The 22366-nt window shown below is 32.3% G+C and overlaps 5 protein-coding genes across 10 annotated transcripts; 3 read left to right on the forward strand and 2 right to left on the reverse strand.

Moving 5' to 3' along the window:
• The first annotated feature begins 2983 nt into the window (after window positions 1-2983).
• On the forward strand, window positions 2984-4970 carry Rpt5 (26S proteasome regulatory subunit Rpt5). The gene is made up of 3 exons (XM_078179718.1): window positions 2984-3181; window positions 3501-4634; window positions 4717-4970. Exons 1-3 carry the CDS (start codon window positions 3140-3142, stop codon window positions 4825-4827), a joined length of 1287 nt encoding a protein of 428 aa, XP_078035844.1. The 5' UTR covers window positions 2984-3139; the 3' UTR covers window positions 4828-4970.
• A 131-nt stretch (window positions 4971-5101) lies between these two features.
• Window positions 5102-6524, reverse strand: Tsu (40S ribosomal protein S12 homolog tsunagi). The gene is made up of 4 exons (XM_078179720.1): window positions 6209-6524; window positions 5894-6040; window positions 5507-5768; window positions 5102-5427 (listed from the first exon to the last, which is right to left on the reverse strand). The coding sequence occupies exons 1-4, from the start codon at window positions 6267-6269 to the stop codon at window positions 5397-5399; spliced, it is 501 nt and encodes a 166-aa protein (XP_078035846.1). The 5' UTR covers window positions 6270-6524; the 3' UTR covers window positions 5102-5396.
• Window positions 6525-7485: 961 nt separating this feature from the next.
• Window positions 7486-9397, forward strand: LOC144469444 (testis-specific serine/threonine-protein kinase 3). Its single transcript, XM_078179719.1, has 6 exons — window positions 7486-7635; window positions 7751-7920; window positions 7989-8138; window positions 8298-8571; window positions 8978-9157; window positions 9226-9397. Exons 1-6 carry the CDS (start codon window positions 7486-7488, stop codon window positions 9382-9384), a joined length of 1083 nt encoding a protein of 360 aa, XP_078035845.1. The 3' UTR covers window positions 9385-9397.
• A 47-nt stretch (window positions 9398-9444) lies between these two features.
• On the reverse strand, window positions 9445-13758 carry LOC144469441 (glycerol kinase). Of its 5 annotated transcripts, none has more exons than XM_078179716.1 (11): window positions 13668-13758; window positions 12211-12347; window positions 11749-12007; window positions 11451-11668; window positions 11164-11376; window positions 10981-11091; window positions 10656-10912; window positions 10343-10548; window positions 9973-10110; window positions 9824-9901; window positions 9445-9745 (listed from the first exon to the last, which is right to left on the reverse strand). In XM_078179716.1, the coding sequence occupies exons 2-11, from the start codon at window positions 12289-12291 to the stop codon at window positions 9648-9650; spliced, it is 1659 nt and encodes a 552-aa protein (XP_078035842.1). In that variant the 5' UTR covers window positions 12292-12347; window positions 13668-13758; the 3' UTR covers window positions 9445-9647. The 5 variants fall into 5 exon arrangements, 4 of the variants coding, with proteins under 4 accessions (XP_078035842.1, XP_078035841.1, XP_078035840.1 ...); XM_078179715.1 differs by lacking the exon at window positions 13668-13758 and adding an exon at window positions 12492-12610; XM_078179714.1 differs by lacking the exon at window positions 13668-13758 and adding an exon at window positions 12466-12591.
• On the forward strand, window positions 13556-18765 carry LOC144469440 (uncharacterized). 2 transcript variants are annotated; one of them, XM_078179711.1, is made up of 12 exons: window positions 13556-13758; window positions 14546-14778; window positions 14859-15032; window positions 15112-15306; window positions 15378-15706; window positions 15784-16025; window positions 16106-16286; window positions 16353-16590; window positions 16706-16846; window positions 16930-17049; window positions 17145-17300; window positions 17398-18765. In XM_078179711.1, the coding sequence occupies exons 2-12, from the start codon at window positions 14557-14559 to the stop codon at window positions 17632-17634; spliced, it is 2235 nt and encodes a 744-aa protein (XP_078035837.1). In that variant the 5' UTR covers window positions 13556-13758; window positions 14546-14556; the 3' UTR covers window positions 17635-18765. The 2 variants fall into 2 exon arrangements, with proteins under 2 accessions (XP_078035837.1, XP_078035838.1); XM_078179712.1 differs by lacking the exon at window positions 13556-13758 and adding an exon at window positions 13960-14207.
• Window positions 18766-22366: the final 3601 nt, after the last annotated feature.

Below are 22366 nucleotides of genomic sequence, written 5' to 3' on the forward strand. Positions count from 1 at the left end.
ACGACAATGTGCGTGATTTCTATATTACGCGTAAGGGCGTGGTTCATAGGTCGTTATTCCGAGTTTGTCCAGGCAACGAAATTGCTGTTCGTATAAGCAACTGCTGTGAACAGCTCTGCTATAGCCATAGCCCAAACAGAAAGTGAAATAAAATCGTTACCACAATACACATACGCATGTACATATGTGTTGTCTTCTGTTTATGCTAGGGTATAACATGTATCTAATGTTTACTCGTTGAATACTCATCTGATCGCCGCCGCGCCGGTACGCCGCACATCGCCTGAACAGAAAGCATAGCAAAATTGGCTCCACCTTTTAACGTGTTAAACGTTCAGACGTTACTGTTAATCAAACTTAACAACAGTATATTATTCAGTATACGGTAAGTAAGCAACGTTTTTACAATATTGTTTAGTATTAATTTGTTTATAATTTGTATTGTATTTTGAATCTAGAAATGTCCAACGAACTCATTAAAAGGAAGAAAAGTATTTTAAGTGACATGGCCTCTAGAACATTATCAAGTTCGCAGTGTTCATCATATACAGCAAGTCCTGAAGTAGAAAATATGAAGACATCACTGATGATTTGGATGGTTGACAACATGCGGAATAAGATACCTATGAATAATTTAATGAGTAGAGAAAAAGCTATACGTATTTTTAACAAACTAAAAAGACAAGCTGCATCAGCTGCTAAAATGGACACTTTTTCTGGAAATAACAGATGGTATCAAAACTTCAAGGAAACTTCTTCTGAAGAGTTTTCATCAGTAGTTACAAAACTGATTGAAGAAAATGGATATGCTCCGGAGCAGGTGTTTAATATAAATGAGGCAGTACTTTCTTGGATTAAGAACTGTGACAGAACTTCTGTAACAAAAAATGTACAAAGTGTTAGTAGCTTTAATACAAACATAGATCGTGTAACATTGTTTCTTTGCTGTAATGCAGTGGGAGATTACCTGATGAAACCTTTGCTTGTAAATCGAGCTGTCTTACCACAAGGAATGAAAGAAACAGACTTAAATGGTATTTCTATACATTGGGTGGAAAATAAAAAAGCACGGATAAATCGTGAGATCTTTTGCAATTGGTTTCACAAATGTTTTGTTGTAGAAGCAGAAAAGTACATGAAAAGTAAAGGTCTTCCTTTCAAAATACTATTAATATTAGATAAAATATTATGCCACCCATTAAACTTACGGCATCCAAATGTGAAAGTACTAGTCTTGTCATTACAATCAAATACAAACAGTTTGACTCAAATTTTAGATCAAAGTGTAATAGCTACCTTCAAAATTAGTTACGTGACACGGATTCTCTGTAATATTTTTCATAAACTAAAAAATGACGAATCTTTCACAAGTACAGAAGATTCAAAACAAAATAATATTTTGAATTATGTTGAGAATATTGCTTCGGCTTTAAATGATGTGAAACATTCAAATCTAAATATTTGTCACAAAGCAGTATGCCAAGAAGTGGTTGCACCAGACATTACTGTTGCAACGACAAAAGAAGGAATATCCAATGTTATCGCTGTAGCAAAAGAATTTGAAAAAGAAGACTCTGACACTTTAAGCAAGTCTGATGATGGTAATTTTGAATTAATTGATCCTGAATCTGAATCCCAACTTAGTGATGAATGTAATAGTGACTATAAAGAAACAGATTCATTCACTGCAGAAAATCTCTGTAAAGCTCTTGAATTAGTCAAAAGATTGGAAAATGCCATTACAGACATTGATCCAAATATTCAAAGAGCCTCGAAATTTCGACAAAATTTACTACAATGTTGTAGCGAATATCAGAAAATTTATGAATTCTTAGAAAAAAAGTTATCCAAAGAAATATGCATTAATAACAAAGATGAAGTAGAACGAAATATTTCAAGTGATACAGATGATGAGTTTGTGCTAATTGATCAGAGAAGATTAAGTGATGAGCAATGAAGTTTTGTATGAATCATTTCATGTTCTTAAAATATTTTGCAAAAAATATTCTTTTCGTGGGGTCCACTTTTTAAAAACCAGGAAATAAAATAATTTAATTGTGTTAGGCAAAACTTACACTAAATGTATGAGAAGTTCCATAATTTTTGTGTTTTATAGGTTTAAACACTTCTTATTAACATAAGTAATAATCATTTTTTTAATACAATAATAGTATTCTTGTTCTCTATTCTTACATATAACTATCATTACAAAAGTAATGTATATTTTATACTCCAGAATACTATTAACAAATTATTATATATATATATTAATAATAAAAATAATTTCGATATTGAATGTCACACATCTATAAAAGTTTATAATAATCATTTAAGGCTTTTACGTGAATGCCCATGTCAAAATCAATTGCATATAATTTTTCTAAATTATACAACATTTAATCAATTTCCTCATTTTTTATAAAAAAAAAGTAGAAAACATTGTGTCTATCTCTTCATTGATTCATCCTCTGCTATTATTTCATTGTCTGCAGATTCCGAGATTTATTTGACTACCTCCTCAGCAATGTTTAATGTACATAGGTATTTAAAAATAAGGATTTCCTTTAATACATGCAAATAGATTTAATGTACACACTCCAGAATCTGGAGTTTCTTTAATGATTATGAATAACTGCGAACGATTCAGAACTTCTGACCATGAATTATAAATATTTTTTTTTCTTTCAATAAAATTGGTCACACACGTAAACTGGAGAAATAATAATTGGATATTCTGTTCTGCTCGGTTAATTATCACAAATCTTCTGTAATAAAAATCTGAATCCTGTAAAAGTTACGTGATAGGGCACAATAATATACAATCTTACTACTGTCTAACTGTCAAGTTAAAATAAAAAACTTAAATTTTTTACTGCGATTATAAAGTGCAAGAAGGTAGTTTTACTTCATTATCAACAACGATACTGTTCTTTCGGCGTGCGGAAAATACAGTAAGCTTTCATCGCGTCATAGAAATGAACCATCTGTGTATGCACAACTACGACTCTGTGGCATCCATTCTACTTTCCCAGTGCACACAGTTCCATGAGCATTTCCTCAGCGGAATTTGAGAATAAAATAACGATACAGAAAGTATAAGAAGTTTAGTATTTTCAAATTATTACATTTATTAAGCTAGATGACTACTCTCGAGGATAAATCTATTTGGGAAGATGGAGAGGTGAAGAGCTTACAATTTATTTTATAGAGGTTATGTCGGAATGACAAGCACCTATAGATGGACGCGAAACAAATATGATTTAACATATTTTAGATCTTGTTACCCTTTACATAAAATATTATACTTAAGAATATTTTAATGACAACTTAAAATTTCCATATATTTCAATTAGCTTCCACAGAATAGTAAACATAATATGTTTGAACATTATAATCAATTCCAAATTTTGAAAACCGTTTGTAGGAGATATTAATCCGTAGATTTTATACTATAAAGATATCATAACATATATTATAATAACATAATGTCTTCTTATTAGGAGTGTTTTCTGGCAGATTTGTCAAGAATGTCTGTTGATGAAATTGTGTCTCGTACACGTTTGTTAGACAATGAAATAAAAATTATGAAGAGCGAGGTCATGCGCATTTCTCACGAACTGCAAGCACAAAATGACAAGATCAAAGAGAATACTGAAAAGATAAAAGTAAATAAGACATTACCGTATCTAGTGTCCAATGTCATAGAGTTATTGGACGTAGATCCCCAGGATATGGGAGAAGAGGATGGCGCAGTTGTGGACTTGGATGCACAACGGAAAGGGAAATGTGCAGTTATTAAAACCTCCACAAGACAGACATATTTTCTTCCTGTAATTGGTTTAGTTGATGCTGAAGCTTTGAGACCAGGTGATTTGGTAGGTGTTAACAAGGACAGTTATTTAGTGCTGGAAACATTACCAGCTGAATACGATGCGAGAGTCAAAGCTATGGAGGTGGATGAAAGGCCAACAGAACAATACTCTGATATTGGTGGCTTAGATAAACAAATTCAAGAACTGATAGAAGCCGTGGTCTTACCTATGACACACAAAGCAAAATTCGAGACTCTTGGTGTCCAACCTCCTAAAGGTGTACTTTTGTATGGACCACCAGGAACTGGAAAGACTTTATTAGCCAGAGCTTGCGCTGCTCAGACAAAATCGACTTTTCTCAAGCTGGCTGGTCCGCAATTGGTCCAAATGTTTATTGGAGACGGTGCAAAACTAGTAAGAGATGCATTCTCACTTGCAAAGGAAAAAGCACCAGCAATTATTTTTATTGACGAGTTGGATGCAATTGGTACAAAGAGATTTGACTCTGAAAAAGCTGGTGACAGAGAAGTACAACGTACTATGTTGGAGTTGTTGAATCAACTAGATGGATTCAGTTCAAATACAGATATTAAAGTTATAGCAGCTACTAATAGAGTAGATATCTTGGATCCAGCTTTGTTGAGATCTGGTCGTTTGGACAGGAAGATAGAATTCCCGCATCCCAATGAAGAAGCCAGGGCACGTATAATGCAGATTCATTCCAGAAAAATGAACATGTCTCCAGACGTGAATTTCGAAGAATTGTCACGGTCTACCGATGATTTTAATGGTGCTCAATGTAAAGCTGTTTGCGTAGAAGCGGTACGTAATACCAATATGTTGAACCGTCACGAATTCAATATATTGACAATTTTGACAATTAATTTCATACTGCTTCTTATAGGGTATGATAGCATTGAGGCGTAACGCAGTTGCAGTTACACATGAAGACTTAATGGAAGCTATCAATGAAGTTCAAGCAAAGAAAAAAGCTAATCTCAATTATTATGCTTAATATAATTATTATACAATAATTATATGTAACTTATTTAATAAGATACTTTCTGTAATAAATTAGTTCAGAGATTATAAAATTGAAAAAAATTTCATATACATATAAAATGACTGTATGATGTTTGTAAAGTAATGAGAATAACATAAATGTATTAAATTGTATCAAAAGTAAATTTTTGTACATTCAACCTTCATCATGTAAATCTAAATATATACTGGATAAAAAAAATGAACATTTTTTTTGTTACATTATAGGGTATCTTATTAGTTTCTTTGTTGCCCTGCTTTTATTTTATACAGAGTATTAATACTTTAATGGATACACAAATTTGTACAAAGTAAAGAGTTTATTTTTTGTTTTTCTTCTACAGATATATTGAAATCTATATTACTTTTATATAAAGAATTTTCTTAATGAACAAGATCTGTTTGTATAATCAGGTTCTGTTGTAAATTATATTACTTACAACCTTTAATTTGATATAGTGTGTGAAATACAACAAAAGAATTATCCTTATTTGAAAGTCATGTGAAAATAAAGTTTATATTTTGTAATAATTATTTTTACTTTCATCGTCTTCTATGGCTTCTTTTCTTTATTCTGAAAAAATAAGAACATATATTAGTAATTTATAAAAAAATATTTTATCTAAATTCAATGGAAAAAATATTTTACTTACTTCTTTGGTCCTTTTACAAAACACCAATCAACAGAGATTGGCTGCCCTAAAATTTCTGTTCCATTTAATGCATCCTTTGCTGCTTGGGCTTCTTTAAATGTCTCATATTCGACCAAGGCATATCCTTTTAAGAAGCCTGTTCTTCTGTCCAAGTTTAAATGTAAATTTTTTATTTGACCAAATTCAGAAAATTTGTCCTGTATATCATCTTCTTGTGCTTCTTCGTGTACTGAATTTATGAACAAAATCCAGCCTTCAACAGCTAAAACACAGAAATAGATTGTGTTTTAAAGTATAGAAATGAGTTAAATAAAATTAAACTTTACTTTAAAATCATATTTTTACGAATATCGCTGTAGAATGTGATCTTTAAAAATCATGTCTTACATCTCTGTGGGCCTGGCTCATCGTCATCCTCCTCGACAATGTTCATTGATTCATAATGACCAACATCGTCACGAGTGGAAACTAATTCCGCACCGTGTCCTCTGCCTTTTCTTCTCTTCGCTTTTTCTTTTAAGCGGGCAATTCCCTCTGGGAATAATACATAAACATATTAAATGAATAAAAACTATTACTATAGCATATAAAAATATGCTTTAAATACTCCAAAACCAAAGTGACAATACGCCGGGAGAGGTTAGCTGTACAAAATAAACCTTTCGCATGAATGTAAAATTGAAATGAAAGATATAAACTTACGATCGCCTTCATCGTCGACTTCAAACTCCTCTGCATTATCAATATCTAAAACATCTGCCATAATTGCTTTTCTTACGTACTGTAGATTCAGTTAAAATGGATACAACTAGATAACGCGACAGAAAACTGTGTTTACCATGAAGTATGGAATGTATTCATTACAAATTACACATTGCACATTGTACAACCATTAATTATATACATACTAGATACAGTATTGCCTCATTATATTGCGTCATGCTAGAGGTAAAGGGTTCAGAAATTTGAGGTATGGTACAGAAACTGCCTTTCTGTGATTAGTTGATGCTTCACAGCTAAGTAGTGCTGCCCTCGTAGTTTTAGACAAAGAGAAGAAATGGTGAGTGAACAAGAAAGCACGACACAGCTCAACGAACGAAATCAGTCACACTGATAACCCATGCAGCTTGTCTCCCTTTGCCATGTTTGCGGCCTCACTCTTTTCGTGTATCCGCACACCTGGTGCTCTATCTGAAACACGTGGCGCGATATTCAACTTGTAGTTTTCGCAACGTAGAATGATCGACCATATTTACCGCGAATTTGCAAACTATGCTCAATGCGCATTGAGATATGTTTTGAATGGATGTGACTGTAGACAATATTAAGACAAGTTGAACAGGATACATAGTGTATTCACATATAGAGTCCGCTGTTTTTGTTCTGTGTCTCTCGATCATGTCCCGTTCTTTTTCTAAATTAATTGTGTGAAATATATACAATATCAATCTAGAAATTAAAAATTTATTTCTAGATAAACTTAATATTAATTTTATTATTTTTTATATTGATAGTATCAATGTTTGTAACGAAAAAAATGATCGAACTATTTTATATATTGTATTCTAATTCAAATACATAGTAGAACTTTTGTATAATATTTAATTCATTTTTATTTATTCTAATTTTATGTTAATATAGCTGTAACATTTTATATCTACTCATGAAGTATTTCAATTTACTATTTCATATTTATGTAAAATTATAAGAGACCAATAATGTTGATCGTATTTCACGTGTTCACAATCGATCTTTCGATGCTTCTTGATGAGCATCATGTCAAATTTCAACACATAATCATCCAACCAAATTTTAATTATGCAACTAATAACTACTTCCTAATAAAATTTCTGGTAATACCTAAATGGAAAACTAAAATGTTGGAAATATCGTATTTGAAATAAAATAAGTCTTAACCATATCAAAAACACACTCACAAAAATGCAGCTATAGTAATTTGATTTATTAAGAACATTTAAATGGCAACTGCTCCAGTAATAGATAATAAATCGCCAGTGCAAAATGACGAGAAGGATGACGAAAAAACGGGGAAGAAATTAACTATACTTGAATCGCATGGCTATTGCCTTGGAAAGACGATAGGCGCCGGTTCTTACGCTACCGTGAAAGTACGTTATCCATGTATTAAATAATTTGAAAAAGAAACTAACGATTACGAGATTCATAATAAATTTAACGAATTGAAAGAATACGAAAATTATGATTCTAATATGTTATCTGTAGGTTGCGAAATCTGAACGTCATGATTGCCAAGTAGCAGTAAAAATCATTTCCAAATTTCAAGCACCCCGCGAATATTTAAAAAAGTTTCTGCCGCGAGAGATCGAAGTAGTTAAAGGTTTGAAGCATCCGAATTTAATTCGTTTTTTACAAGCTATTGAAACAACCCATCGGTCAGTATGCGTTTATACATAGATATATCTATATATGAAAATATTAAATATGAACTATTCAAATTTAGTGTCTACATTATTATGGAGTATGCTAAAAATGGTAGCTTGCTGGATATAATAAAACGAGATACATACATTGATGAACTGCGTAGCCGTAGATGGTTTCGGCAATTGTTGGAAGCGATTGATTATTGTCACGGGCGTGGTATAGTGCACAGGTAAAAAATAAATAATAAATAATTGAAGAAAACCTATAATTTAAGATTTAGAAACTATTCCTGATGGTTTAATCTTTCATATAGAACTTTTTATTAACATTAATAATAACAATAAATATATTTATGTTATACAAATTATAATTATTTAATTTCATTTAGGGATGTAAAATGTGAAAACCTTTTAATGGATTCTAATTTTAATATCAAGTTATCTGATTTTGGATTTGCACGAGGGCAAATGGTAACTAAAAATGGAGTTGCTCCACTGAGTGAAACATTCTGCGGAAGTTATGCTTACGCGTCGCCTGAAATATTAAAAGGAATTGCATATTTACCTCAATTATCCGATGTATGGTCTATGGGTGTAGTACTATATGCAATGGTTTACGGTAGACTACCGTTCGACGACACAAACTATAGTCAACTTCTAAAGGTACCCAGGTACATTAACCACTTAATGCTTTTGAACGAGCAGTGCTCGCGCACGTAACACGTGCCCAAACGCATCAACCCGAGCGCTGCTCGCCCGTTTGAATTCTTCGTAGTTTGTATAAGATATGAACGATCCACACTGGCCAGACGCGTCCGGAGAGAAAGTCGATATTGGTGTGAAAATTGTGGAGTCGGTTTATGTTTGGAGCCATGTTTCGAAATTTATCATAATAAAGCAAGCAATTAACTTTTTACGATGTTTTTTCTTATTATAATTTATATTAGTAATATTTAGTATAATTATTTTTTTTTTAATAATTATTTTGATTTGTATATAATATGTACATTTGAAATATAGAATAAAAAAACCTGATGTTTTTAGTTACATAATCCTTTCTTTAATATAGCAAGTACAAAGTAAAGTTTCATTTCCAAAAACGCCAGTTGTATCTCAAGCCTGTCGTTCACTTATTTCTCGTATTCTTGTACCACAACGATCGCGATTACGAATAGATAACATAAGAAATGACGCGTGGCTTGCCGCAGCTCAAGTCACAGCTCAAACTTCCACTACAGATACTTTTATGGTAATGATATCATTTTTGTTTATTGTCTTACTAGCATCGAGTACTTGCTAATAAATGTTATGCCTTAGGGTGCTTCCAATGCAGCAGCGGCAGTAAATGAGGTAGTAGAGATCGTAAAGAATGACAGAATAAATAAACATGCAGGTAATTCAAGAGCTCCAGAAATCGAAACTCAGCCACCCGATTTAGACACTATGATTCAAAATAAGTGTGCGCATCCGAAATAGATTATGAATTTCTGCTGTCGCTAAATATTACTTTCTGGTTTTCTGTATTTAACTTGACATAATAATTATCACAATATCATGGCACCTTTATTTGTATTTTCTTTTTCAGTTCGCTTTCTGTACTTACATTACTACTATACAAAGTATACTGTCACGTATATTTATATTATACAATAATCTGCTTTTAATATTTCATAGCAAAGAGGGCCTGCCTAAATGCATTATCTGAGAAAGACACATGACATAGTACTATACTTGTTAAATCACAACATAGTATGATATCTAGCAATCATAAGTATAATTATTGTACTCATCATAAAAATACCAGGAGCGGTTGCCTTATGAATACTCTTTGTATCATCTGAAAATGAATGACACCGCTGTTTAAAGCCATTGATTAAATGAAATCTATAGAAATATTTGTTCTATTTATATTTACCATTGGTATATGTTATTGGTTCCCAATCTAAACTTCGATTAATAGCCTTTTTCCATTGGGTGTATAATATGTCCCGTTCTGTATCCAATATTACATTTTAATTTATTTTTTTTTTAAGTACTGAACTTAAGAAGGTTTACCAAACTTACCGTTTTCAGTTATTGACGGCAAAAAGATGTCGCTTGGTACAGCTGCATCAATTTTCACATCCCATTTACGTATGCCTTCCGCACTTCCAGCAGCTATTGCAACTCCAAGTGCGGTAGTCTCACACATTAATGGCCTGACTTTCTTGTAAATATGTTTACTTAATGACGTATTTATTCATTCAAATCATTCACATATAGGATACGTCGACAGAAATTTTTACCTAAAATATCTCCGTTATTTTTAATGAGATGAGAAATTTATTGAATCATTAAAAATAACGGAGATATTTTAGGTGATAATCTTAAGTGACCTATTCTATACATAGAATAATAAATCTTTATTAACATAGATATATAAAATTTCCCTTACCAACTGGTATTCCACAAATATCAGCTTGCATTTGCATTAATAAATTATTGTTAGTCATTGCACCATCTACTAACAATTTAGACAAAGTTAATCCAGTATCTTCTCTCAAGGCCTCTAAAATATCTTTCGTTTGGAACGAAACTGCCTGTAACGCTGCCTTTACAATATGAGTAATATTAGTATCTTCTGTAACTCCACATATAACACTGAAATGACAATACTTTGCAACAGACATATGATAGTAACATAAGTTAAGATTTCTTATAGCACGCAATTAATAAAATGAAATGTTGTATCATTGTTTTCAATTTACCTCCTAGCATCTTTTCTCCAATATGGAGCATATAATCCAGCAAATGCAGGCACAAACGTTACACGATTATCAGTAGGAATTTGTTCAACCAGAATTTCAGACTCTTTTACATGTGATAATATTCCAAGATTATCTTTTAACCATTGAATAACTGAACCAGCTATTGCTACCGATCCTTCAAGAGCATAAATGGGAGTAGCTTGTGGTCCTAATTGGTAAGCAACTGTTGTTAACAAACCATGAGATGAATCTACAATCTTAAAATGTATTTACTTGTATTTCACTTTTGAGAGAAATTTCCAGTGAATACTGAAATTGATCTTACAGCAGTTCCAGTATTATATAAAAGGAAAGAACCAGTGCCATAAGTGCTTTTTGCCTGACCCTTATGTAAACACATCTGACCTAGAAGTGCTGCTTGTTGGTCACCTAAGCACTGAAAAGTATTTAATTCTCATTTCTGATATTATAAAAATCTTAATTCCTATTTTTAATTAAATGAGTATACCCCTGATATTGGAACTGCAGCCAAGATCTCATCCTGAATGTAACCATAAATTTCCGATGAGCTTCGAATCTCTGGTAAAATTTCTAAAGGTATGTCAAAAAATTCTAACAAAGTTGGATCCCATTTTAAAGTTGTGATATTCATAAGCATTGTTCTTGATGCATTAGTGACATCAGTAGCATGAACACCAAACTTTGGGCCTCCAGTTAAGTTCTATAATCATCAGAAGTTTGTTAGCAATATTTCATAAAAAGTTAGATGCCAATAAATAAATCTATTAAACTTACCCATATTAGCCAAGAATCAATTGTGCCAAACATACATTCATTCTTATCTAATGCTTCTTGAACGCTAGGTACATTCTGTAACAACCACTTTAACTTTAAAGCACTGAAATATGGACTAATTGGTAGACCACAAAGTGGTTTTAGATAATCTTTATTTTCGTTGCGAACATTTTTTAATATATCATCTACTAATGAAGTGGTTCTCATGTCCATCCATGCTGCAAAATAAGTAATTTTAGACTTTGTTTAGCCAGAGCTACGATTATAAGTACATTAGAGATTAATTTTTATATACAACCTATGGCATTATATAATGGTTCTCCTGTAACAGAATTCCATACAACTGTAGTTTCTCTTTGGTTTGTTATACCGATTGCAACTATGTCACTAGGATCTATAGTAAGTTGTCTTAAGTTAAATATTGTTTGATAGAGACATTCCTTGACTGCATTGAGTATTTCTATAGGATCTTGTTCAACCCATCCTTCTCTTGGAAAAGATTGAGATATTGCAACTTGATGATACGTTAATACCTCTGCTGTATTTGCAGCAAATACCTAAAACATTTAGATTGTATGATTAACAAACTAAAGAATTATACCTAAGTTATACTTTTTGTTATCTCTATTAAACAGTCGATTATATTTTAACGAAAAATTATATTTTAAATATACACTTGCATATTAATACAAAAAACTGTATTTAAATTAGACATAACGAAAAAAAATCTTAATATAAGTAACAAATAAAATTGAATTACCAAAAACCTAGCACTACTTGTCCCTTCATCAATTGCACCGACGAGGGGTCCGTATCTGCTTGTCGATTCATTTTTGTTCATCTCATAAAGGATTAATCAAACGTGTGCCAGTAGTCACGCGTTTTTGTTTCCATCCACTGTCAATGGGCAATTCAAATTGTAAATCAACGCAACCATGAATGTGAAATTAGTAGTGAGAGGTACAAAATAATATGTAGTTGTTAAAAGGTTAGGTAACTATGGAAATCATCATACAAAAATAAGTGTTAGATCGCGCGCACATTGCTGGCTGTTTTTCATTGATCGTCCTCTTGATGAATACAGTATGTACCAAGAATTCTCATGCATCGTCCTCCATCACAGACTCTCACAGTCATACTGGTTTTCATGTATACATATGTATGTACATTACACATAATGTGAAATATGAATAAATTAAGTACTGAAATATTGTGCATATTCTTGTATTACTTTTATATAGATTAATTAGCATAATTATATTTTTTATCTTTTGATCGTCTATAAAGTTTGTAGAAATTTGACATGATTGTATATAAGTGCAGAATTAATTTTTTACATGAATTTAAATTTTAGCGTAACGGAGCTCGTGTTACTCATAATGTTAACAGTATATTTAGCAGGCTATGATATTGTAAAGAGCCTGAAAATAATAGTAATAACTAGTAAACTTTAAGCTCGTACCTAAAAAGCATATGTATCTAATAGTGATTGCCGTATCACTGTTTTAAAATTTGGCGGTAACTAATTGAATAAACATAAACTATATTTACTCCATAAATGACGCGACACATTGAAAATCAATTATAAAAAATATATATGTAAATACAAATTAAATGTTTTGATTGGATCATGAAAACGTTTTGATAAAGTTAGAGAAACTATTGCTTTGATGTCTGCTTCTGTAAGATTAGATATTCATTATCCCGCCAATGATACTTCAACGGTGTATAAACTGACGTAATGCATAAAAATAAAATAACCTATGTATACAGTGGATCTAAGAGATTCCCTATTTTCATTTTTAAATTAAATAGCAATGCATGCAGATAGTTGAAATGAGAACATGTATCATTGTTATACTAATAATTTTTTTCTTTAGGCATATAAATAATATGATCATATTAAGAAGAATGTGTTCTACGCATGTGTACATATATGCATTTATGCGATTAATAAAAATTGTAATATGATTGTAAAATACATATACCTATAATTATATTGACAAAATTCTGAAAAAACACATAATTCAAGAAAGCTGAAAATTTCCGTGAAATATGGCTGCGTAGAAAAGATCCGATAGAGGGCATTCAACGCGTGCATACGCAATCGTGTGCCTCCACCTGAAGCGAAGGCATCAAATTCTCATTCGGGTTCCAAAAAGTGACAACGATTTCGTTGTGCGATTTTCGTGGTTTCTTCACGACCAACATCCCTACCTGTCATGAAGGCCTAAATGGCGTTGGCATCAAGATCCGTCTGCCGTTTCGCTCGCTACCAATCGTTCGAACAGAGAAACGAAAATTTCAAGTCAGTGCTGGCAACTTTTTACGTTTATTATAATGCTTCATTTTGACGACGAACACAAGCAAATATTTTGTTTACCGTGTATCAGACACGTTATTGTTAGGGTTATTGGATTTTAGCGGTTACTTGTTGACACCGACGAAAAACGGAATGCTTCGTTGTATACTGCGTCAAACATTGTCCGGTGGACGCCCGGCCACATTATTTACTATTTCTTTGTTTCGCAGAGTGTATCGACGAATATGTTATTGTTCGACGATACACGATGCTTGCATGACGATGGACGTTGTCCTGTTCCCTGCTCGTATTATATGATGTTACATAAGAAGAGATCATTCCAAAAATCTAAATTTCGTAGACTCCGATTCTGTTCGTATGATTCTACGATGAAAGTCACGGAACATACCGCAAGATGTGAAATATCACAGTCGCTGTTCCTTTGCAGGCTAATGGTATAATAGAATGCTCGTTTAATGCAAATTTAATTTCTTAATGCTACTTTCTTAATTTTGTAGTATTGTACTTTGTGTTAATCCGTGTTTAATATTTTATATCACTCTGTGGTTATAGGCCTAAGTAGTATAAGTCATATTTTCAAGAAATTTCAGATTATACCATGATTAGAGTATAGGAGATAGTATCCTAGATCTTGAAAAAAAGATCATATATTAAAATAATCTATTTTTTTAATAAAAAGACAATAAATAAATTCAAGTTAAACTTACTATTCTATAATTTCATTAATGATAAGTCGGTAGAATTACTCTACTATAATATATTATTCTTACAGTTACCTAAACGATGACGGCTGATTCAGAGAAAGACAGCACGCACTGTTTAATATGCAACAGTAAAGTCGGTGTATCTACTAGGAATAGCATACGTATTTTTAATGACAGTTCTCATACGTCATCAGAGAAACCACTTGTAGATATCATTTGCGCTGTTTTAGAAACAGATCTCAATGAAGAAAATGTACATTCTGTTGTTATATGTAAAAAATGCTATAAATTATTCAACGAGGTAAACAAATTCATGAACATAATATTCTTAATAGTTATATTAAGATATAAATAAAATTATAAAATCAATAATACCTTTAGGTTGATGAACTGGAAACCAGGCTAACAGAAGTGAAAGTGGAATTATTTAATAACTATAAAAGAACTGTACAGAAAATATCCGATCTGCAAAACGAAGAAGAATATAATGATCACGATTATATAGAAAACACAGAAAGCCAAGGCACGGATGTGGAATTAAAATATGAAGAGAAAGTAAATAATATTTAGTTGACAAAGTCATGGTTGAGTATCTTCTACTTTAGTCATTTGATATTATAAAATTTATTTGTAGGATGAACAAGAGATGCAAGAGATGGATGGAGAGGAAGAAAGATTAGAAGAGGAGGAAGAAGAGGAGGAACCTTCTTGTGAACCAGAAGAGATTATACTTGACATTGAACCAATGCCTGAAACAAGTAATACTGAAGAAAAGAAGAGGATGAAACGATCAAAGATTCCATCAAAAGTTGATGTTACCCAGGAACGTGTAAGAAATTACTAATTATGTACATTAACATCTTCAAAAACATTTATTAAATATTACTTATTCTTTTCCAGATTGTAACTAGAGATGGTTCTATGTATACGTGTTTGTTGTGTAACAATGAAGAAGATAAAGTAGTTGGAGATGCAAAATCTATTATTGCACATATGAAAAGTGTGCATGAAACTCGTTTATATATTTGTGACATATGTGGAGATGATTTTAGGAAGAGAACTGAACTGTCGCTCCATCTTGATGACCATGTTGCTAAGGAAGATGGTGATTTTCAGTGTGAAATATGTAATAGAATATTTAGTAACCTGCGCTTGTTCAGGATTCATAAACGGATACATTATCCACAAGTAAAGTCTTGGCCATGCGAGACTTGTGGTAAACGATATAGGTTCATATCAAGAATATTTTCTAGATTTTACTTAACTTGTTCTCTCACTATTACATCCTATTTCTTATTATTTTTAGCTCTAAAAACTTGTTAGAAGAGCATATCAATACACATACTGGTGTGCGACCATATGTGTGTGAAAGTTGTGGCAAAGATTTTGCTTCCAAATATACATATAAAGCACATGTAAAAACACATGAAGTTAGACCTCGGCCTTATGAATGCTCACAATGTAATAAGTCATTTTTAAGCCAGCAAAATCTTAATCAGCATGAAAGAACTCATAATGGCGTCAAGGAATATATTTGCCATCAGTGTGGTATGGAATACTTATCTGTTCCACATTTGTTTTTATATTTAGATTGTTCTGTTTGATTATGCAAATTCTTAAATTTCCAGGAAAGGCTTTTGGTTCACCACATAATTTGGAAGTGCACAATATAGTACACACTGGCTATAAGCCATACATATGTAGAATATGTGGTAAAGCGTTTGCTCGCAAAGCTGAAATAAGAGATCACGAAAGGACACATACCGGAGAAAAGCCGTACCAATGTGAATTTTGTGGAGCTACATTTAGGTATGCTCTCATAATTATTGTTTACGAATATGGAGAATATTTTAATATATCACCATAATTTTTTAGTCAGAGGTCAAATTTACAATCCCATAAACGTGCAACGCATTATAATGACAAGCGATATAAATGCGATGACTGCGGAAAAGGATTCAAACGGCGACGGCTGTTAGATTATCATATAAAAGCAGCACATACTGGCGAAAGACCGTACAAATGTGAAGTATGTACAGCGACATTCGTTTATCCTGAACACTTTAAAAAACACATGCGCATACATACAGGAGAGAAACCATATCTTTGCGAGGTGTGTTTTTTAAGTTATTTTTAAATTAAATAAAACCAAAAATTTATGAATAAACTTTCGATAGGTAAGACATTAATATAATAACGTTTTTTAATGTGATACTGTGAAATTCTAGGTTTGTGGTAAAGCATTTAATAGCAGAGATAATAGAAACGCGCATCGATTCATACACAGTGATAAGAAGCCGTATGAGTGTTTAGTATGTGGTATGGGATTCATGAGAAAACCCTTATTGTATGCTCACATGCAAACTCAAGTGAGCTAATTCGCTACCTTCAGACAATAATTCCGTGTATTTGTGTAATGACGCTAACGTTGATGTTCATTATGCTTTTTTAGGGCCACCTAAACGATACTATTGTAGTTAATCAACCACGGCTCACTACTGAAGACGATCAAGTGATAACAATTCCTGAATGTGGTGTGGAACTGTTAATGGACGAACCCGAAAATGATCAGGTAATTAAGCGTATTTTAATTTGTTGAATATATCGATCGTAATGTGCCGAGTTAAATAATTTTCCTTAATTAATTAAATTTTCCTCGCATTCTAGTTGGAGGAAGCTGAATTGTATGTGACTGAATTAAAAGACCATGTTATTATACAGCAGCAGAATGAAGATCAAATGTACCATGAAGAAGATGTATTAAACATTTCTACGGAAGAAAATGTTGCCGACGAAGAAGTAGGTCACCTTGTTGACGAAGAGGTAAATATTATTGATTTAATATGCTTGTATCCCGGAAGTGTTTATGGCTTGTATGAATCGAAGTTGCAGTAGTTTACGATTTATCTACACTTTACAGATGACTTTCGTCGAGAATGAAGGAATGGAGTGTAAAGAGGAGGATACAGAGCAAGTAGAAGAAGTATACAATTATAACGAAAGTGAAGACGGAGAAACAATAGTTGTACCAACTACCTCAGAGTACAAAGAAATGGGAGAAGACGACAAGAACGCAGTGCGATTAGTACAGATTCGATTTCCAACATCAGTTACTGCGGAAGGTCGAAGCTGGTTAAGTTTAGTACAAAATACATGAAACTTTTTGTAGCTCACTAAACGAGGAATCATCTGTTAATAGACTCCTAACGATAATGTAAAATCGATATAAACGAGTGTATAACAATGTAAGTGAGAAGAATGGATGAATTTTGCCTTATATAGTGTGCAAGTGTCATTAAATTTGGCATGAGCTGAACTTAATTACGATCTTACGCGTAGTTTTTATATTTAAATATGTTCTTGTAATTTTTATGAGATAACTATGTACTTCTATAGAACAAACTACACGATTAAGTTAGAGGCAAGAAACTTAAAATGTGTTTGCAGAATTCTCACTCGATTCTCTTACTGCTCTGACTATTTTTATATGTTTTATCTGGGATAAAATTGTTCGTACGTTGTTTTTATCAGAATAATAATGAAAGCATTGTTTTTAATGGTATCATGGTGATATACAAATATTAATAAGCAAAGGAAGTATCCTGAGTTTTGAACTTCAATAAGACATTTTATGTAACTGTTTATGGTGCGCAGTAAGTCAGTAGTATAATTTTAACTGTAATTTAGGCACTTCACGCGTTTGCTTTTTCATTGTTTCATTCTCTAGAATTCACCAAATAAATGTGAGATGAGTCAATGTGTGAGATAATAGTTCATTTCAAAGCTATTTAAGCATGTATCACCGCTTTGGATAAATCACCAAACATGATAAATTAATGAATTATTTATGCATTTAACATGAATCACATGACGTATTTTGTTAAAACAGGAATATGCACCGGTGAAAAATTGTTTCTAAATTCCACACTATCTCGATTAGCAACTTTACATGTATACAATTTATGAAGAACATTTTTAATATTTGACATTGTAATTCTCATATTAAAAATACCTTAAAATTAATTTAAACCACTTAACATCACATAACATTCTGGTTAAGAATTCGTTTAGTATTATTTTTATTATTTAGTATTTACTGATTACTAACTTTATTTATGAATAATATCACGTAAGTAAAATTCGAAGTTAATATACTTATTATGGAAAAGAGAGTACAATGTCCCTGCGTTGCACTTCAATTTCTGCATAGTCTCAGTTAAGTAAAGCTCTTTGTAACAGTTATAATACAAATACGTACAAATAAATAAATAAATAAACTAATAATGTTCTTAAGTGTTATTCATCTCTTCATTTTCCTTTTATCAACGAAGAAGATACAACGCTACACTAATTGTCACGATTTATTATTTCAATTTAATATCTAATAGCCAACCCAAGATAAGTAAATTAAAAGATATTTTATGATTAAAAAATAAAGAATTATTCTATATAGATACTTTCTTCTACTTTATAATAACATAATCTTGACACTTAACATATTGACATTCACAAGTTATAGAGGTCTGGATTTGGTATCCAGGTTATTATACAGAAGTGATTTCTTTTTAATCCTTTAAAAAGTCCTTAAGTCCTTTAAAAAGTACGATATTTTATTTTTCATTTTTTAAAATAAATCTAACGTGAAGTATGAATTATTAAATAAATTCGAATTTATCATATCAAGTACTACATTATTGAGAAAACAATACAATAAAACGATAAGCGTAATATTTGCAGTGATTCGAAATAAATAATGGCCCATGTGTTTTGTAAAATCGTCAGTTGCCTGGTTTTGATAAATGACTGAGATAAACCATTCAGCGATTAATTGTTACGCTATTGTAGCCCGGACCATCAAACAGCTTCTAGTCACTCTCAATAAGTTAAATTGAGTGTGAATAATATTCGAATCCACCAGTCTCCTTGTCCAAGATTCGTGCCCTAATATCTCTTTATCCAGTTTCGTCCTTCAAGATTCACCTACAATGGAGTATTAATAGTTTGTCATTAGATAATCGCATTTCTCAAAGGCGTTCCAGCATTTCAATGACGCATGTAAATACTTTCACTGTACCCTTATCAAAATGGTTCTACTTTTTTGTTTTTATTATATCACATGTTTTTTTCGGACTTTTGTCAACGCTGAAGCGAAATATTATTCAATAACTTGCCGTTTGATGCGAGCAATAATGCCTAAATATTCATACAATGTACAAAGAAATGCTGTTTAATAACAATAATATTTAAGCCGTCATGTAATCTCGCGTGACAGTTCTTCACATTTCATTTAATAAAAATGTATGATTCTTCACGGGAGCAATTTACATATTGCGCTACATATAAATTATTTTCCAACGTATATAGCGAATAAATAATATAAAGGAGACATTATATCATACGGTAAATAAAGAAAATAAACTTTAAGTGATTGTAAGAAATATTCATTTCTTACAAAGATCATTTATATGCGTAAGACGCTTACAGATTCTCCCCTCATCCGTCTTGGACTCAAATGCAGGAATGCATGACGCTTCTCACATTAATTAATCGGTAGTCTAATTGAATTGCGTTGTTAGTGAGCCGCGATTTCGGCGTATCTTCAACGTTTCATCAAATATGCGTAAACGCATAAAGTGAACGTTCACTTGACACAATTATATTCCGAGGAGCACATTTCTGTTTTAAACTTGTTAGCAAATTTAAAGGTTTTATTATCATTGTCAAATATTTAAATTTTACAAACGTTTCAGTTTTACAAACGTTTCAGCAGAATTCTAACATTCTGACAGCAAATTAAAATTATTAGCCACCTACACTGGTAGGCGTTAATATATGTGAAAGAACGATCTCTAAATAAAATTGTTTGCTTTCACCGAAAAAGACATGAACTAAACAGCAAGTTCTTTCTTTTTGTAATAATTTTAATAAATGAAAGATACAATATATTGATGTTTTAAAATTTTGTTCAACCTTCCTGCCATTTTAACTTGCAATTACTGCAATGCATAAAATCCGATTAGATATGTTAGTATTATATAGATATGTTAGTATAGATATATAAATATTGTGATCTTTTCTGAGGTGTATATGAGGAATAAAATGTTACCATTAGAATGATAATAGTTCTTGTCACTCAATGATTCATACGAATGATTCTCTGGTAAAACTTCCTCACTCGTCGCGAAGCTCGTTTAAAACGTGAATGGTTAAACTATTATTCGCGTTGTTATTTATTTTACTCTTTTTTAGAATTATTCCGCTGTAAAATTTATATTTCACCGGTATTTCAAAGTCGTCCTTTGAGGTACCTAATGTGGTTCCCTTCCTCTGTTTTCCCGGCTTCAATCTTTCTCTCGAAGTTTCCTCCTTTTCCCCATGTACACGCACCGCATGCAAATGTATGCATTATTGTAGCATTCCACGCTGATTAAGAGCTGTGTCCAAAATGAATCTTTAATGATTCTCGCCCGGGACTTCAGACTCCATTATACCGTAAAAGTAACAGTATCATACATTATTTATAATTGTTCTCCGCGATTTGTATTTCGCGTATACATCCTACCACGGAGATTTTATTCGTTCCCCTACTCTCCGTTTCTTTATTTTTTAACACGAAACGTATATCGTTAACTCAGAAACGTAAACGTGTGACACGTTACATTTTTTTTTAATTGCAACTAATCTCAGCCTAGTTTCACGGAATACGTTTAGCCCTTCAGCATATAACGTCAGTCGGACGCGCGGATGAACATTTCAAACAGAAGCTGTTAAACGCGAGCGTTGGTCATTTCTTTAAATCGAAATGAATCTTTATGCCTCTGTTATCAATAGAAAAAATAAATGGTTTAGGTGTAAAACAGTGGTCAGATTTAAAGAATTTTTTTGTAGATTATTGACTCATTAAAATTGTTAATAGAGAAATACGTGTGTCTGTATCTTGCAATTAATGAGGACAGTTTTTATTTCGCATAAAAATCCGCAGTCTAGTTATCAATATAAAACATAGAGGATAAATAAATATCAATTCCTGTGTTTCTTCTATACAGTTGGGGTAACAGTGCAGGCTGCTCATCCTTTTTAAAAGCATCCCCCTTTTAAGAACAACAAAGTTGTAAGCTAATAATAAGTCAATATTATAATCATTCCGATTTTCTACTTAATAGACTTTCAAATTAATAATCACTCTTTCAATAGTTTATCTACTCATGGTTTCAAGTTCGTTTCACCACACTCTATTTTTAATAAATTATAAACAATCGATATGCTTTATAAAGAATAGAAGGGCGAGACTTGAGACTGTATTTAGTCTCGTATTTTCCTAACTGTTTCACCAGAAGTCTCGTATACCTTTCGATCTTTTTTTTCGGTTTATTCCGCGCGGCATGCAATCGTGCATATGCATGTATACATTATTTCAGGGAACCGTGATTTTCAAGTATCGCATCGTGAATGAGCGAAACCCTGCGAGATTTGTTTGTCGTCGGTGTTGGGTACCGAAAGGTATATACAAAGGCATCACGGATGGCGGGTGGGAGAAGGGTAGAGAGACGGGTCCTATCCATACATCCGGGATCCGATGATCCTTTGATCCCATTCTGATTTACTCACAGGTGATGCGTGCTTGTAGGATCGAAAACTTGCGAAAAGTAATGCAGTTCCGCCGGATGTTGTCGGAATTTTCATCGTCTCTAGCTATCGCGCGACGGCTGGAACTCTCGATGCCTCTTGAAATTTTTTGGGATTCTCGCGAGATTCGCGGGCCATTTCTCCGAGCAAATCGACCGGAAGTCGACGCGCTGTCACGTTTCTATTCAATAAGCGCGTAATAAATATTTCAACCAGTCGTTGTTTCTTCAATAAGGTCGTATATCTTCAATAAGGATCGTATA

Source organism: Augochlora pura, chromosome 4, assembly GCF_028453695.1.
Source record: "Augochlora pura isolate Apur16 chromosome 4, APUR_v2.2.1, whole genome shotgun sequence".
NCBI lineage: Eukaryota > Metazoa > Arthropoda > Insecta > Hymenoptera > Halictidae > Augochlora > Augochlora pura.

Coding starts and splice junctions, on each gene's coding strand:
- LOC144469441 (XM_078179716.1), bottom strand. CDS start 12,291: ATGAACAAAAATGAATCGACAAGCAGATACGGACCCCTCGTCGGTGCA. Junction 12,008..12,210: donor CAAGTAGTGCTAGGTTTTTG/GTAATTCAATTT, acceptor TAAATGTTTTAG/GTATTTGCTGCAAATACAGC. Junction 10,549..10,655: donor TGGAGAAAAGATGCTAGGAG/GTAAATTGAAAA, acceptor TTGTCATTTCAG/TGTTATATGTGGAGTTACAG.
- LOC144469440 (XM_078179711.1), top strand. CDS start 14,557: ATGACGGCTGATTCAGAGAAAGACAGCACGCACTGTTTAATATGCAAC. Junction 16,026..16,105: donor ATATATTTGCCATCAGTGTG/GTATGGAATACT, acceptor TTAAATTTCCAG/GAAAGGCTTTTGGTTCACCA. Junction 17,050..17,144: donor ACGAACCCGAAAATGATCAG/GTAATTAAGCGT, acceptor CTCGCATTCTAG/TTGGAGGAAGCTGAATTGTA.
- LOC144469444 (XM_078179719.1), top strand. CDS start 7,486: ATGGCAACTGCTCCAGTAATAGATAATAAATCGCCAGTGCAAAATGAC. Junction 7,921..7,988: donor GCTATTGAAACAACCCATCG/GTCAGTATGCGT, acceptor ATTCAAATTTAG/TGTCTACATTATTATGGAGT. Junction 8,572..8,977: donor ACTATAGTCAACTTCTAAAG/GTACCCAGGTAC, acceptor TCTTTAATATAG/CAAGTACAAAGTAAAGTTTC.
- Rpt5 (XM_078179718.1), top strand. CDS start 3,140: ATGACTACTCTCGAGGATAAATCTATTTGGGAAGATGGAGAG. Junction 3,182..3,500: donor CTATTTGGGAAGATGGAGAG/GTGAAGAGCTTA, acceptor TCTTCTTATTAG/GAGTGTTTTCTGGCAGATTT. Junction 4,635..4,716: donor AAGCTGTTTGCGTAGAAGCG/GTACGTAATACC, acceptor TGCTTCTTATAG/GGTATGATAGCATTGAGGCG.
- Tsu (XM_078179720.1), bottom strand. CDS start 6,269: ATGGCAGATGTTTTAGATATTGATAATGCAGAGGAGTTTGAAGTCGAC. Junction 5,769..5,893: donor TGAGCCAGGCCCACAGAGAT/GTAAGACATGAT, acceptor TCTGTGTTTTAG/CTGTTGAAGGCTGGATTTTG. Junction 5,428..5,506: donor TTTGTAAAAGGACCAAAGAA/GTAAGTAAAATA, acceptor TTATTTTTTCAG/AATAAAGAAAAGAAGCCATA.